The sequence below is a fragment of the Peromyscus eremicus genome, chromosome 2 (assembly GCF_949786415.1).
Source record: "Peromyscus eremicus chromosome 2, PerEre_H2_v1, whole genome shotgun sequence".
Lineage (NCBI taxonomy): Eukaryota > Metazoa > Chordata > Mammalia > Rodentia > Cricetidae > Peromyscus > Peromyscus eremicus.
In genome coordinates this window covers 17,060,635-17,076,399 of record NC_081417.1, presented here as the reverse complement: position 1 = coordinate 17,076,399, position 15,765 = coordinate 17,060,635, and the positions used below count along the sequence as shown (strand labels likewise).

General features: G+C 41.8%; 1 protein-coding gene across 1 annotated transcript in view; it reads right to left on the bottom strand.

Moving 5' to 3' along the window:
• Nucleotides 1-8,591: 8,591 nt before the first annotated feature.
• Runx1t1 (RUNX1 partner transcriptional co-repressor 1) overlaps nucleotides 8,592-15,765 on the bottom strand; it is a 123,132-nt gene continuing 115,958 nt past the window's right edge. The window contains exon 11 of the mRNA XM_059255652.1: nucleotides 8,592-9,895. Coding sequence (XP_059111635.1) covers nucleotides 9,620-9,895 — 276 coding nt within the window. The 3' untranslated portion in view covers nucleotides 8,592-9,619. The remainder of the gene's footprint in view (nucleotides 9,896-15,765) is intronic.

Genomic DNA, 15,765 nt, shown 5'->3' with positions numbered 1-15,765 from the left:
TATCTCCTTTATAGACAGCATATCAATTAAGTACTAAAACAGCAGAACATTCTTTACTATATTTTCTAGTCCTTGTTAATAGAGCTAAAAAAAAAAAAAAAAAAAAAAAAAAGAGAATGTATTACTTACCATCCAAAAGGGTGGTTTGTGCTTATCTTAACTTTACTGTCTGTGACTTTGTCAGCAGAACACATGGTTGTACTAAGTGGAACAATGAAAGGCTGTTGTTGTTGGTTCTTCCAGACTCCACCCTTCATCACACCTTTCAAAGACAGATTTTAAACAGCAGTCGATGCCATGTAAAAGGAGCTTGCAGAAAGTTGTCGTAAATACGGAAGACTTTTTCCTTTTCAAACATAATCCTGACCCCATTTTTAACCCTAAAAAGAGGAGCAGCAATTTATTTGTTTTTTACACACAGGAGGAACATCAGGCTATTCTGGTTCTCCTAAGAAAGGTTATTACTGTAAAGCTCTCCTTCGTCTAGAGAAGATCCCTATCTTATCTCTGTTTCAACGGAGTTCGGGGCTGCATTTTCCCCAGGCATTCCATGATGTTCTGTCATCTGTGTTGTCTCAGGGAGCGGCCTCTGACAGGAGGTCTCTCTTCTCAACTCCTTCCTGTGCATCTTGTTTTCCTCATTCTTCTGCTGCTCCCCCTGCCAGCTTCCCTGAAGCATGTGCTGGGCCCACAGTCAATGAGCAAGAGACTCAATGAACTGACTTGCAAAGCTTGACAGCCGCTACCCTCTGCTCCATACTTACCACCATCTGTCCCAAGTCTTCAGTCAGAGAGCTTTAGGTCCCAAACAACCACAAGGATATAAACAAGGACAGAACATCACCATTGGTGGCTCTTAAATGAAGCTGTATGTCTCTCATAGGACACAAAAATGTCCTGATGGCTTGTGAGCAGAACCTACAGCCTGCTTTGCTTGGTCCCATACAGATGACCATGTTTCTTAAATACACTATCAACAGTTCCTCAAGCCTTCCAGTCTGTCTTAATCTCAAAAGGCTTGATGGTTGCTTCCTCTATATGGCTTGCAAATTCCTTTCCTCAGAGGTCCATGTGGCTTGATCTACATCTTTCAGGTTTCTTCTTAAATGTCATTTCCTTGGAATGGTCTGCTGTAGGCTCCCCACATTAAATTAATGCCACTCTCAAGCCTGTGGTTGCTTAGTCCCTTATCATGCTCTATTTCCTTTTACATTTATCAACAGCTACTGAATTACCTAATTACAGTTTCCAGTGAGACATAACACATGTCTATTCACCCCAGATAGAGAACCAACAACAGACCAGACGATACCACCAATGTTCAACTTAGTGAACCAATGAGTTTAGGTGGATGAGGGATCACTTACAGGAGCAGATGTGGCTGAGATTAATCACCAAAGTTCACTTCAGTGTGGATGACAGTTCATGAAAAGATAGAAACCTCAAACATACCACACAGCCTACAGGTAGCTCAACAAGTTGGAGAATCCCAGTAACCCAGTTGGTTTCCATATGCTGGTCTCTGATTCTTCTAGGGAAGTTTGGTTTGTCACTGTTTAGTCTAGGAAGTCCAGATTGTCTCTGCTTCTTCAACGTAGCTCAGCTGGCCTCTGTTTCATCCAGGCAGCTCAGCTTTCTGTCTCATTGCAGTCTTTACTGCTTATATAACCTTGGGGAGGGAGTGGTCTATTGAATCTGGTCAGTTTCAAGAACTTCCTGAAGCCTTTGAGTTGCTTATTTGCTGAGCGTCAAGAGCTTCCCTGAAGAATGGGATGCTTTACTTCCCTTTAAAACAGTGGTTCTCAACCTTCTTAATGTTGTGACCCTTTAATACAGTTCCTCCTGTCGTGGTGACTCCCAACCATAAAATTATCTCATTGCTACTTCACAACTGTAATTTTGCTACTGTTATGAACCATAATGTAAATCTCTGATATGCAGGATATCTGATATGTAACTCCTAATGGGCTCATGACTTATAGGTTGAGAACCACTCCTTACAACATCCTGTTTTTCCTCCTTAATAAAACCCTGTGTCTTGGTGTTCCTCCAAAATGGCAAGTTTTAAACTTGAAGGGAACTGCTATGTAACATTTGTTTATCTTTCTCTAACAGCAGAACAGAAACCCCAGGAACACAGAGACCGTTCTAATCCACAAACTTCTATTAGGAGAGTCCAATTTACCTCTCTCAACAGCCAGACAATCTTAAAGTAACTAGGCAGAGCTGCATGAAGAAGGTACTCAGCGATAATAAACTTTTTTCTGATACTGAAGTGATCCTTGCTGTTGGAAGATTGCTTTGCTCTTGAAATTCATGAGTTTTGTTAGTTTTTATCGATTTTTAATTAAGTGTATTCTTTGAATTGAAGCATAAAATACAAAACTGTACATGTTAATATATAATTAATATGAAATCAGATATTTTGACATGTATACATTACACAATTTTCAAATTGAGTTAAGGCCATCATCTATCCTAAACATTTATTATTTATGGTGAAAACATGCAAAACTTTCTTCTACTTTTTAAAAATAGACATGTATCTATAGGTACTGGGGATGTCTTTCTGTATGCAGTGAATGTGTTGCTCTGACTGATTGATAAATAGAACACTGATTGGCCAGTAGTCAGGCAGGAAGTATAGTATAGGCAGAATAAGCAGAGAGGAGATTTCTGAGAAGTGAAAGGCTGAGTCAGGGGATGCTGCCAGCTGCCACCGCCATGAGAAGTAAAATGTAAAGTGCTGGTAAGCCACAAGCCACGTGGCAACTTATAGATTAAAAGAAATGGGTTAATTTAAGATATAAGAACTAGATAACAAGAAGCCTGCCACGGCCATACAGTTTATAAGTAATATAAGTCTCTGTGTGTTTACTTGGGTCTGAGTGACAGTGGGCTTGAGCAGGACTGGAGAAAACTCCAACTCCATATAGGGGCATATCATATAATGCCACTATTTGATTAGGTTTTTGTTGCTGTTTGGATTTTTCATGATGCTAGGGATTAAATCCAGGGCTTCATACATGCTGGCAAAGCTCTGAACTACACTCACAGCCCTTTGTTGCTGCTAGCTTTCAAAGAAAGAAAATAAAAGGAAAGCTTCTTTTTTTCCCATGTCCAGAAAGCCAAGAGGCAACTGTGGTGATCTCTCAGGAATCATTTGAATAGCAGGAAAACTCCAGAGTATGTTGGAAAGCAAGAAGTCCAAAGGGACAACATAATTTGAAAACAGCTATGCATTGAAGAAAATACATGTTCCAATGTTTCTGGAGCACATTATAAAAGGTATTGTCATGGTAGGAACACAGTTGTAAATATGTTGCCATGTAGATATGTGTCAGCCCTCAACACATAATAATTACAGGGGAGGTATTCCTTTCTCTCACTTTCAAGATTGTTCATACAAGAACCTTCAAGGGATTTTAGGAAGAAGGCAGGCATGACCTGATGAGGGACATCCTGAAGTAAAGGAAAATATCCAAAGATTTGGTTTTTGTAGAGTGGGTATGGGAGAGGAAATGAGAGATTACAGAGTGTAAGGGACTCATTGTGAATAAGATAGGTCAAAGACGAAGCAGAATGTGGAAACTTAAAAGCTAAAAAGCCCTATGTGGCAGATAGAGGCCATGAAGTCTCAACTAGGCTACTGTTCCTAGTCTGGACTATATGTACATGAATCACAAAGTATTTCTAATGTCTTACTAGTGAAGCCTTGCATGAATAAATTAACAAAAAACTGTGACAATTAAATATGTGTTTGTCACTAATGACTGCGTATGGCCATGTGGCAAAGACTGTCCTGCACTGGTGTTTATAGACTCTGGTATTCATAAACAGTGATCATGCCTCTACTTTGTTATAGCCAGAGCTTAATGTTCTTCTTGCAGTCCCTTTCTCAGGTGATTAAATCACTGCCCTCATGCTTCCTGTTCCTATAACCAACTAGCTTCTTTCTGAGAAAATGGCACCACATTATTTCAGCAGCAGACTCACAGTTGTATTCACAATTAATATTTATTGAGTGCTAATTGGGTGCCTGACCTTGTATTGAGTACTGAAAAGGACTCTAGTTGCTGTTGATTTATGCAGGTACACCCTGGAAATCAGGCAGCTCTGTGCTCTCCCACTGCCCCACATTCCCATGGGATAACTTGGCTCTCATCTTCCTAGTTTTCACTGATACACAGAAATTGAGTTTGTTGGTGACTTACAGTGTGATAGCTCACTCTTTCTTGACAGTGCAGTGTAGAACTCCAACACCACACTGTTAGCATTGGGAACTTAAAACGAGTATTCCTTCTCATATCCACTGGAAGTTCCCCTCCCCATTCAACTGTTATATTTATTACAGTAAGTCAAGCATAGCAACCCTAAGAAATCTCCATAGATTTCCTATATATACATTTGAGAGTGTTTTAGAGAAATGCTTATTTAAATCAGAAAGTTCCAGAAGCAAAGGAGGAACAACATTGGCCCTATCTCCTGGGGTTTAATGGAAAATATATTTCCCACTTTTGTCTGACTCAGTTTCTCTAGTATGGCTGAGAATAGACTGACCGAGGACAGGTTTAGGTTAAGTACAACTTTATTTATTCACCTTGGAATAAAGATATAAACACCCATACAGAAAAGCACCTCTTTGATCCCTTCTTCCCCTCCCATTCTGGGGAAAGAGCTTAGTGTTCTTTTCATGGTAGACAGTTTTAATATTATCAAATACATCAATAACATTCTTTAAAAAACAGTGCTCACCCCCAGAAGCTGCAGGATTTTATTCACATCCTTCCTCTATACTAAACTCGTTTCCCATTTGTCCAGCATATCCTGTTAAACAAATATGTCACATAGCTGTTTTCAAGGACTCTTTATAAAGGGGCTACTTCAAGGGGTCTCAGCTCTGTGCTCCATGTCTTCTGGTTTCTGGTCTGTTCCACTTTGAAGAGACAAAGAAAACATATTTGGACAAATAAGGAAAGTCAAGTTGAGCCAGGCTGGTCTGGTTTTTGGAAGAAAAGATTTCCACTACAAACTTAAGTATTCAGCCTGTTCATGTTACAAGGGTAAGAAAGTCACTGTCCATGCTTTTCCATGTTCTCCCATCCCCCTGTAAAATAAGCTGCATTTCTCAAGATCAACTGGAGAAGCCAGGTCTCAGGACAGGGATAAGGACCTAATTGGCATACAAAGGACACTGAACAGAAGGTCCTAGGTCACCCTCCCACTCACCAGTATCTGTGTGACATCTCTCCAGACTCAGGCATTGCACATACATTTCACCTAATTCTTTTAAACTAGTTTTTAGCCCACAGTGGACTCTCCCAAGCAAATGAGAAATTCTGTTACAATGTAGTATATACATTCCTTTAAAAAAAATGTGTTGTGAAAACTACATGAAAATTGATTGGGTTCCTAAGGTAGAAGACTGATTGGTTCTTCAGTTCCTGTATAACCAGCACATGAAAAAAATTATATATGTATATATATATATGAATGAGATAACATGGGTTTCAGAAACAAGTTGGACACACCATACTGTGTATTACAAATGTACAGAAACAAATGTGACCATGCTGGCAACAGGCAGAGGAAGAGGTCTGCCTCAGTAGATGTGTCCTGATGCTGTCTGTGCATAGGCACAACCTGCTGAGAGCCAGAGCCTCAGAAGATGGGAAATGGACCTTTCTGGAGAAGATGACCCCTAGACCAAGCTATCCTTTCCTATGGAGGACTGGAATATCTGTCTATACTTGACTACTATGACCTCAGAAACATCGTCTCATCAGGTATGGATGAGCCAACGCATGTTAGAAACATACTCTATAGTTGAATAGGCTCTAGGCATGCTCCATGAAGGCCTGACTTCCCAGGCTAGAGTCCCTGAGTGGTAGCTTTGGCACACAGTGAAGACAAGGGAGACAGAATACGGACTTTTTTTTAAGCATTTTTATTACACAGTAAAGAATACAACAATACCTGAATCATACTTTAAAGATTCACAGGTTGACAGACCATACATTACAGTCCAACTAAGGAAAAAAAAGGATAAACAAGAAACCACAGTTCAGACATAGTAGACTTAAAAGCTCAAGAGTATGCTGACAAAAGCATGATGCCTAGCCCCGCCCCCAGTGTTAGTCTACCCTTAACTTGTGGTACATGTCTGAATTAAGTATTGCACAACAACTTTAATTTTTCACAATAATGTCGCAGAACCCAAAATAATTAAAATAAAATTACTTCAAATCTGCATTTCAACAGTCTCCAATTTTTTTTTCTGTCCCTTGAGGAATTCGGACAACATGGAGTCGCTTTCTTTCCCTAAGTATTCCAGACATAGGCATGCTTTGCATAAGTAAACCAGCCTTGAAATTTTTAAATCCCCAAGACATGCACCTACACATTAAAAGAACAAAAACAAAAACAAAAAAAAAAACAAAGAAGTTAAGAAACAAATTAAAAAGACAGGAGGCCCTGTCACACACAGTCTTATGACAGAGAAAAAGAGAAAGAGAAAAGAGAAGAGAGACAGAGATAAGAGATAGAGGACGCCCTATTTCTATCAGCGACCACCATTCAATTCTATCCAATGAAGATAATTTTTATGTGTAATACCTACAAATTAATACTCTCACATAGCCTGTATATAAGTGACAAGCAAAAAAGGAAAGTAACAAAAGTTTTCTTTTCTTTCTCTTTTTTAGGTTTATGAGGTCTGCATTGTTACCAAGAAGTGATATGGTTTGCAGCTGTATGAGCTTAACTTTTGGTATCCTGGTTCTTTTGTGCCCATTTGGTTTGACTAGACCAGTTTTTGTTAGCTACTGGTGCAATATACATGCTGTCAGAGGTAGAGTGAAACTTTTTGCCACTGAGGAGAATGTAGCAAAACAGGAGGAGAGGAGGAGGAAGAGGGGAAGGAGGAAGAGGAATTAGAGATAGAGCTCAGAGTTAGGGATTTTTTTTTTTGTATTTGTTTTCACTCAGGGTGCCCTGAATTAAAAAGTAATGAGACGTACTGTACTAATCCTTATTTTACACACTAGTGTTAAGAATAACAGTGCTGTTCCACATACATCACAGCTTCTCAAGCTCAAGACGTGTGGGTCTGACATACCTCATTTTTGGGATTATTTAACCCTTCGTAGCCTCGAACATATAATAGCTCTAAGAAAGGACTGTCCAGTGTCACAAGCAGACTAGAAAGCGGAATGAGGTCAAAGGATTCTGGGAGCACCATGGTAAAATAGAACCCATTCAGAGCCTGGTTATGTGCTTTTCAGTTCACTTTAGCAGGTGTGCTGGCAGATGGACTTCCAACATGCAGATAGATAGATGCATTTATTTGCTCATCAGAACTTCCTAAACTAAAAGGCCATTAAAAACAAAAAGTACACAACACCACCTGAACAAAATGAAAACCGACTGGTATATGAAAATACAGGGGAAATGCTGTAAGAAAATCTTAAATTTGCGAGACATAAAGCAAACCCATGAGGATCGCCTCTATGCAGATAACTTAAAAGCCACTTAAAACTGCATCCAAGGGCTACATTAACCCCCCCTCCCACAAGCTAATGGATTGTACTCAATTTGTACGGAAATGCCTGGTGTATGTGTATGTGGAGCAGTGTCTTCCCAGCCTTGTCAACTTTGGTTGTCTACACAGCCTGCAGCACTGCCCACTCTTAAAGCACACAACCACATCCTGGGCTATTGTGTTTCAAAACTAACAAGTAGTTCTGGTCTGGACCCTGGACAACGAAGGGTTAATGGATTCACACTGAACATTTCTAACCTGCTGATCATTTGGAAAGTATTCCTGGTGCTTTTCAAAATTCCGGTTTTGGTCCATCAGATCAGTCTTTGGCTGACTTCCCAATACTGTATAACCTGGCACTCAGCAGGGTTAAAGCTGTCAGTCTACACCTCAGCATTTGGAGCTCTAATGATTTCATTTTTTGTAAAATTAGAAATACTTAAACAACCTTACAGCAATATGCATGCACTGTCCTTTTTTTTTAAAAGTAGGATATCTTGTTATTTTATTTTTTTTAAAAAAGTCCCTAATAATTTTTTCATAAAAAAAAGAAAAAAAGAAAGAAAAATTCCACTACTACTCTATGCTACAGCTAAAATTGGTGAAATGGCTCTAGCATATTTAAAAAGTTTGTTTGAAAAAAAAAGCATGCCTAGGGAGTCATTGTGACAGTGCAAAATACATTTATGTACATCCCTCTTACAAAACACCCATATGCTAGCATTCCATGAAGCATGCTGGTTTCCAGGAAACAAATCCTATAAGAGAGTGAGTTAGCAGCTCCAAAAGATAGCTTTTTCTTGTCTTTTCTTGTCTTTTCTTGAGGACAACCAAAAAAGGTTTTTTTTTTCTTTTCGTTTTTTTTTTTTAACTACTAGAGAAATATCACTAATACATACAGATATAAAAGCAGCATAGAAAGATACAGGTTTCTCACCAACTAGGAGTAAAGAGACTAAATGTGGGCATATGGATAAACTACAATGCATCTTCACATTTGTCCAACACATTTACAAGAAAAACACCATTGGGAAACCTCACAGGACAGAAGTGTTATAACACCAAGAGAACTACTAGATTTTAATTAAAAATCCAAACAGGGTGGGGCTGAAAAATGTTGGAAAGGAGCTGGAGCCACCATTTTTTAAAATTAGTTTTCAATATAAAATGAATGAGCTGGAATAGACCCAATGTCTTACTCTGTGGAACCTTGCAAAAGTGAAGAAATGTTGAAGGGTTATTTAGGGCAGCTGGCTGAGTTGGAAGCTGCCAGAATGCTAATTAACTGCAGGCTGAGTCTCTTAAGAGTGTGTGTGTGTGTGTGTGTGTGTGTGTGTGTGTGTGTGTGTGACTATACATATAAAAGGAGCCTTTGTGTTATGGCATTTTTTTTTCTTGCTGCTGTAGTCATACATCCCACTGGAAATCATCTTTCATTTTTCATTCTGTTGACCTGGATATTATTATTTCTCTTCAGAAACAGGAAAAAAAAACCGAACATCTGTGTCTCCTTCCAATCTGCTGCACATCTGCACGTTTTGTAGCGGGTCTTCAAAGTTCAGTTAGCAACCCACAGACGCCATTCATCTTCTTGTTAAAATGTCTACTGCTGTATCCAACGCTCATGCCCTTGAGGGATTGCCTTTTTTTTCCATTATTGTATATAAAGAACACTGTGACTTTTAATATTAGCATTTTTGCTTTCAACAGCAATTAGCAATCTCTTGGTTTGCTGTTTGGTAAAGCATTGGTTAATGAGGTCATCTAGTTTAAAATCCCAGCTACTTGAAAATAACAGGGAGGAGGTCAAATCTAGCATCTCACGTTATATTCTTTCCTCTCTTTTCAGTTCTCTAAAGAAAAGATATCTTTGTTATCCACAGTAAGTCATTACGACCCGTTACTGGCCCTCTGTGTTTTACTACCGCCTCCAAGGTTCTCTTGCTGAAAAGTACTGAAATAAGATAGATAGTTCATCTATAAACAAACAAACAGAAAAAACGACTTTGAGCATCTGAGGATGAGGAATTGCTTTTGTGTTGGTTGCGGCGTCTTTCCTCTGACAGTCTGAGTTTAGGTCTAGCGAGGCGTCGTCTCTATGGTGGAGGGGGTTCCCGGGGTGGTCGACCTCGGAGTGGCTGCTGGTGGTGTGTCCATTGGGCTCCCAGCCCCACTGCTGGGTGTGACTGAGGAGCTGACTGCAGGCGTGTCTCCCTGCTGTGGGGCCTGCAGGGTCTGTCCACAGATGTGGTGGTGCTTCTCCCAGTCTTTATGCTGGCAAAAGGAGCCACAGTATCGGGCTGTGTTACACCCGCTGCAGGTCTCGCTGGCTTTCCGGCCACAGTTCCAGCAACTCTAAAGGAGGAGAGACACCGGGTGAATGTTTCACGAAGGTAAAAATCTAGTAAACGTGGGAGCTGTTACCGTTCCCACAGCTTCAAGAACTACAGAGACAAACCGGACAACCCCAAAGACTTCAGCCTCAGTGTGACCTCAGCGAGGACCTCGCCCAGGCTGACCTTCCAACTGCACCCCAGCCAAGCCTCTCCTACGCCTCCAACTGCTGCCCCTCTCCTGGCCAGCACTCCCTGCCTCACAAAGAGGCTCCTGGGCCTGAAGCCTGAGAGAAGGAGGAGCAGCAGGCAGCGGTGGGGGCCACAGCTCCAGGCAAGCCCCCCTAGGAGAGGCCACCGGGACACAAAGCCCTGCCCTGGCCCCCGCAGGCTGTTCTGGGTGGGCTATCTGGTTCCTACCAGGGCCTTTGGCTGATGGCCACTCATCACTTTGTTCACATCACTACTACCTCTCCATTCTATCAGGAGAGGCCCAGTCACCCTCCTGACTCAGTCTTCACTGCTAGCACACTGACCGCACCTCAATATATTCCCTTCTTCACAGGCAGTGGCGGCGCCCGCCCTCCTCACCCATGTTAACCCGCACTTCCAAGCAAGGGGAAACATCTCCAGTAGCTCCCACAGAAATATTGAATTTTCTCAATTCAGTCCCTGTTGTCTCAATTTCCTGTCAGCAGCGGCTATGGCACTGATGAAAATGGCTGAAGCTCTTTCCACTGTTTACCATAGAAATGCCTTCTTCTTGGATTTGGCTGTTTTCATATGTAATCAATTATCCAGTCTATACTAACTCCAAGCTCTATTTCCCAACTTCTGTCCTTCTCCCACAGATACTGTCATGGCTAGACATAAATACACTACTCTGGGGAGAGGCTTTCTTCTTTTGGATACTAAGAGGAATCACAAAGAAACTACAGGACCACAGTATTGAAAGCAGTGAACTGTGAGAGAGATGGATTCTGTCCCCTGCTCCAGACAGGATATGGCAAAGCAGTAGTGAGCTCTCTGGAGATTTATCTCTTTCCACAATATCCATTCAGTATCCCTAATAACGGAATTTGGGGTTAATCTTAGAATACCACTCTACCTCAGCAACCTGAAGGGAATTATCTCTGGTTTATTTATTGATGATAAATGCTTCTTAGCCTGACAGAGATGAGATGCTCAAAAGACAAACAAACAAACAAAACACTTGTGAAATGAACATATGAGTTGATATCTAATTCAGTCTTGAAAAATAAGAAATCCTAAGACTGGGTGAATAACAATGCTACTTGGATACAGTGTTTCCCCACTGGTAGCCTCCCTGGCAACTCAGGGAACTGGGGGCTCAACTGTGCTTCAGGAGAAGGAAACCTTGACCCTGGAAAACCAGCTGCCAGCTTTATGTGGCGTCTTGCAAGGCAAGGGAAAAGCAGAAATGTGGTGGCCTCTGAGATTTACATGCTAAGATAAACACCTCATGAATCAGAGCACAGATGTCTCTGTGCATGGAGAGATGCAAGCACACCTGTGTGGGCCCATCTAACTGAGGCGAGGGCAGGGGGTGGAGACCAACTCTGACAATACTCTCAGGGATGTTTCCTGCAGGAGAACCAGAACCTCAGAAAGCCACACTGAAATGCTAATCTCCAGAGTAAAATGTGTCTCTAGTTCCTCGGGAAGACCAGCTCTGCTGCAAAGTGCTGTATCAGGTGGCTGCAGCATCACACCACTAAGCTTTCTAAGACCTGCTTCTATCTTGCAGTACTCGGGATGGAACCAGGGGCTTCCACATGCTAACCAAGTGTTCTCCCACTCAGCTACATCCTCAGCTCTTGTCAATGGTTTGGATTATTTTTTGCAAAACAGACTTTTAGCTATAGATAACCCAACCAGTCGACAGTTGTGATTACATCACAATTAAAAAACATTTAAAAGTAACTACCAAGATATTGCAAGGTTCCTCATGTGTTCTCTGCATTTATTGTGCTTTCATTATGTTAGGGGTATGTCTAGAGATGGGCTCATAAGCCTAGTAAAAACACGCAGTTGGAATGGCAGACCATTCCCCGACAAATCTTTTCCATGATGCAGAATATACAGGGATTTTCAGGAATTACATTAACTGCTAACAAGGGGATCCTGGAGCCTTTCAAGGGCCAGAGCCTGGGAACTTCAAGAACTCTGGTTTCAAACCTACAGAGAGGACCAAGGAGATTGCTGGGTGGATAAAACTGTGTTCTGTGTAAGCCTGATAACCTGAGTTCAACCCAGGAACACACGTGAATGGGTCGATGTTGTGGTAAGTCCAGATGCCCAAGTGCTAGCTATCCTGTAGAATGCACCACAGGCCCAGAAATGAGAGGGATTCTGCCTCAATATGGTGGAAGATGAAAGCCCACGCCGATCTACCACACACACACACACACACACACACACACACACACACACACACTTTTGAAAAAGTTCAGCTCTGTGACTTCAGTTCTTACCCATTCAGAAACTCCAGTGTGGGAGGAAAAGCAGATCGGAATCTATGATCTCAAACTACAAACTTAGCTGACGTGGGGCTGTTGTTAGCAAAACAAATCCGTACTACAACTATAATCAGTACTACAACTTCATTTTTCCCTAGTTCAGTTAAATTAAGATGAATGTCTCAAGAGGCCAGGTGTGGTAGTTCACACTTGTAATCCCATCACATAGGAGGCTGAGGTCAGCTCTGGGTTTTTTTTAATGGGATCTCGAAGAGCCATTCTCCAAAGAACAAAAAAGACAAATAAAATCTGAAAAGAGCCACAAACTCTGACCATCACCACAAAGTGGAAGCCTTCCTCTCCCAAACTTAACTCCACTGCATTGCATGGGTGATTTTTCCATGAAATTGTCAATAAACGTGGGCCTGGCCCAGCCTCCAAAGCTCGAGGTACAACGTCCTGCACTCAGAGTGAAGTTTACTTCTGTGAGGTTCAGCTTTCAGAAGACTGCCAGCTGGGTCCTGGAACCAACTCAGCAAATAAGCGATATTCCTAAATTACATCAGAAATCCTAATTAGGGAACAGAGACCCAAATCCAAAACAATATTTTAAGGAAATTAAACATCTAATCTGAGTCAAGTGGCGTCTTTAGGAAATACCCTGGTGTGAGTCCTATCGTGTTTTGGCAGAGGCACATTTTGGCAGACTCCAGGGTGGTAACTGCCCAGTGCTCAATGGCTCCTTCAGATTGAAATCAGATGTATGCAACATTCTCAATTTAAACTGATTAAACACACAGACTAAACCAGGTAATTACAAATGCATGTGCTGGGGAGTGGAAAGAGGAGACAGAATGGGGACTTCTTTATTTTTTAAAGTGTTTTCAAAGATGGGAACAATTTTACAAATAAAAAAAACATGGAATTGAGCCAAATGCAGAAACAGATGTTTCAGATAGTGGAGCTGCTGAGAGCTGAGGCCTCTTGCCTTAGTCCTTCCTGGTTCTGATCCAGGAGGGAGGGGCTCTGGTTAGTTTTACCTCTAGCTTCCCTCGAAAGTTCTTTCGTCCCATTCAAAAGTGCAACAAAGAGCAACTGAATGATCTTGTAGGGTTAAAATTTTAAAAAACTTGCACAATTTTATTGCCTTTGGCACTGCATTCCAACGAATGTGTAGGAAACCTTAGTGTAAGCACAAGTAACAAAAAAAAAAAAAAAAAAAGGAAGAAGAAAAAACCTCCAAAGTAGACACTTTTTAAAAAGCTCATCAGAACCTTAAAAGGCCATTTGTATCATATTTCTCTTGGATCACTGTTCTAAATTTTCTGTTTATAAGTCCATACCTAGGCAACTGATGCCTGGCCAGCAGTACTGACCCTGAACATTTCATCTGGAAATGGGTTCGGGTAAGAGATATTTCCCATACTCTAGGGCATCTGAACCCTCAGCCCCAGTTGGTGGTGCTGTTTGGAGAGGTTTAAGAGGGGTGCTCTTGCTGAGGAAGTATGGCACTGGGTGGGAGGGGGGCTTTGAGAGTTTAAATCCCTCCTCTGCTTCCAGTTTACTTTCTCCATTTCATGCTTGCAGCTGAGGATGTGAGCTCTCAGCTTTCTGGTCTTGTTGCCATGTCTCCCACCATGATGGACTCTTCTTCCTCTGAAATCATAAACTAAAATAATTGCTTTTGATCATGGTATTTTATCACAACTGGGCAAAGTTGCCCTGGGACACAGGTGAAGAATCAAGGCTGGATATAAAGTTCCTCTTTGCAAAATACATTAAACACACTGTTATATACAGCTATAACAAGGATAGATGGAAGATTCTGGATGCCAGAGTTTCATAGCCAAGATTCTATACTTTTTTTCTTATCAGAAACTCTCTTTGTCCCTCGAGGGCAGGAGAGCTCTTTCTTTTATCTTGTTATTCAGATACACAGAGGATGATCTACCGTCCTGCAGCAAAACGCACCTCTCCTAGTCTTTACTGTTGAAATTTCTTTTTCTGAGAGACAAAAATCATTCGGTTTTCTGCTGAATGATTGTCCTTTTTACTAGGTCTTATCTGTAACTGATGCTCAAGACATTTAAGTAAAATTGTCCTAACTACAAAGAAATCTGCAAATGTAAAGGGCTGGTTCCTCTACTAGTTCTACTAAAACAAAACTCTACAGAGCAACAGGACAACTTGAACTCACACTGAGACCACATGTTAGACCCCACATTGCATTTGACCTTTTAAAACCTTGCTCATGGGTAGTTTGTGGTTCACGATCCTGAGGCCTCAAAAGTTTCTTAACTTTTGCATTAAAAGATTTTTTTTTCCAAGTCACAAAGAGAAGAAACAGCAGAGCCAAGGTGTAAGACCTCCCTAATCCCCAGTGGGTATTTAGACTGTCAATCAAACACTCTTTCCAAAATGCCCCACTCTGCCAATGTCAGATCCTCTTTTAGGTGCCATTGTGGTCCCACTGGTTAGGAGAGAGTGAGCATCATTTCCTACAGCGGGTGCAGGCTGGATCAGGATACAGGAGCCAGCCCAGACAAGATGCCATGGTAGCTAACCAAAATAACACAGGCTTCAGAGTCAGGGCAGCCTGCCTTTCATTTTCAGTGCCACTGTTGAGTGATATTAAAACCACAGGCAAATGGCTTCAGCTCTTGGAGCAAAAACAGGAACTGCAGGATGGCTCAAAGTTATGGCAGGGCTGAGCACAGAGCCTGAGGTTCTGCAGACACAGCAGGTGGTCATCCTCCCCCCTTCCCTTAGCACTGGCTGGACTAAAGATGGAGATTTCCTTCCTGTTCTAGATGCAGTACCTGTGCACCACTAGAATCTGAAAGCTTGCACATCCTCCAGATTAAGTGCTTTTGCCCACGGGTATTAGCAGCTATGGAGAGAGACCCTCCTTATTGCCTGGCAGCATTTCCTCCATCCTCTCTTCAGACTCCCTGAAGAGTCACCACTGGGGACCTCCTCCATTCCTTCTGTTGAACATCCCTTGTTGAAACCTCCATTGATTTGGGTTTTCAAGATGCTAATATTCTGTTTCTTCTACTGTAACTTTCTCTTCATTCCCTCGAGGTGTTTGAGAAGCAGGGACTGGCATGAGGAACTTTCCTTCCTAAGCTCTCCCTGCCTGATCTAGTCTGCACAGTCAGCTATAAACCAATGGCCCAACCTGCTTCCTGTGCTCACACTGCCTTCCCAGCAACACTCCCCGGCCGTGAACCTACCTGTTCTATATGAAGCCAACTTTCCTCTAAACCCGAAAGCCATCCACCCGAGTCACTGGTAGCACGTGATCCTAAAACTGGGACATTTTATGTCAACTCTTCTTTCTCTGGCTCCTGTAACTACTCCAATCAAACACCACAGGCCCTGCTTATGGTCTTCCTTTCTCCGATCCTTT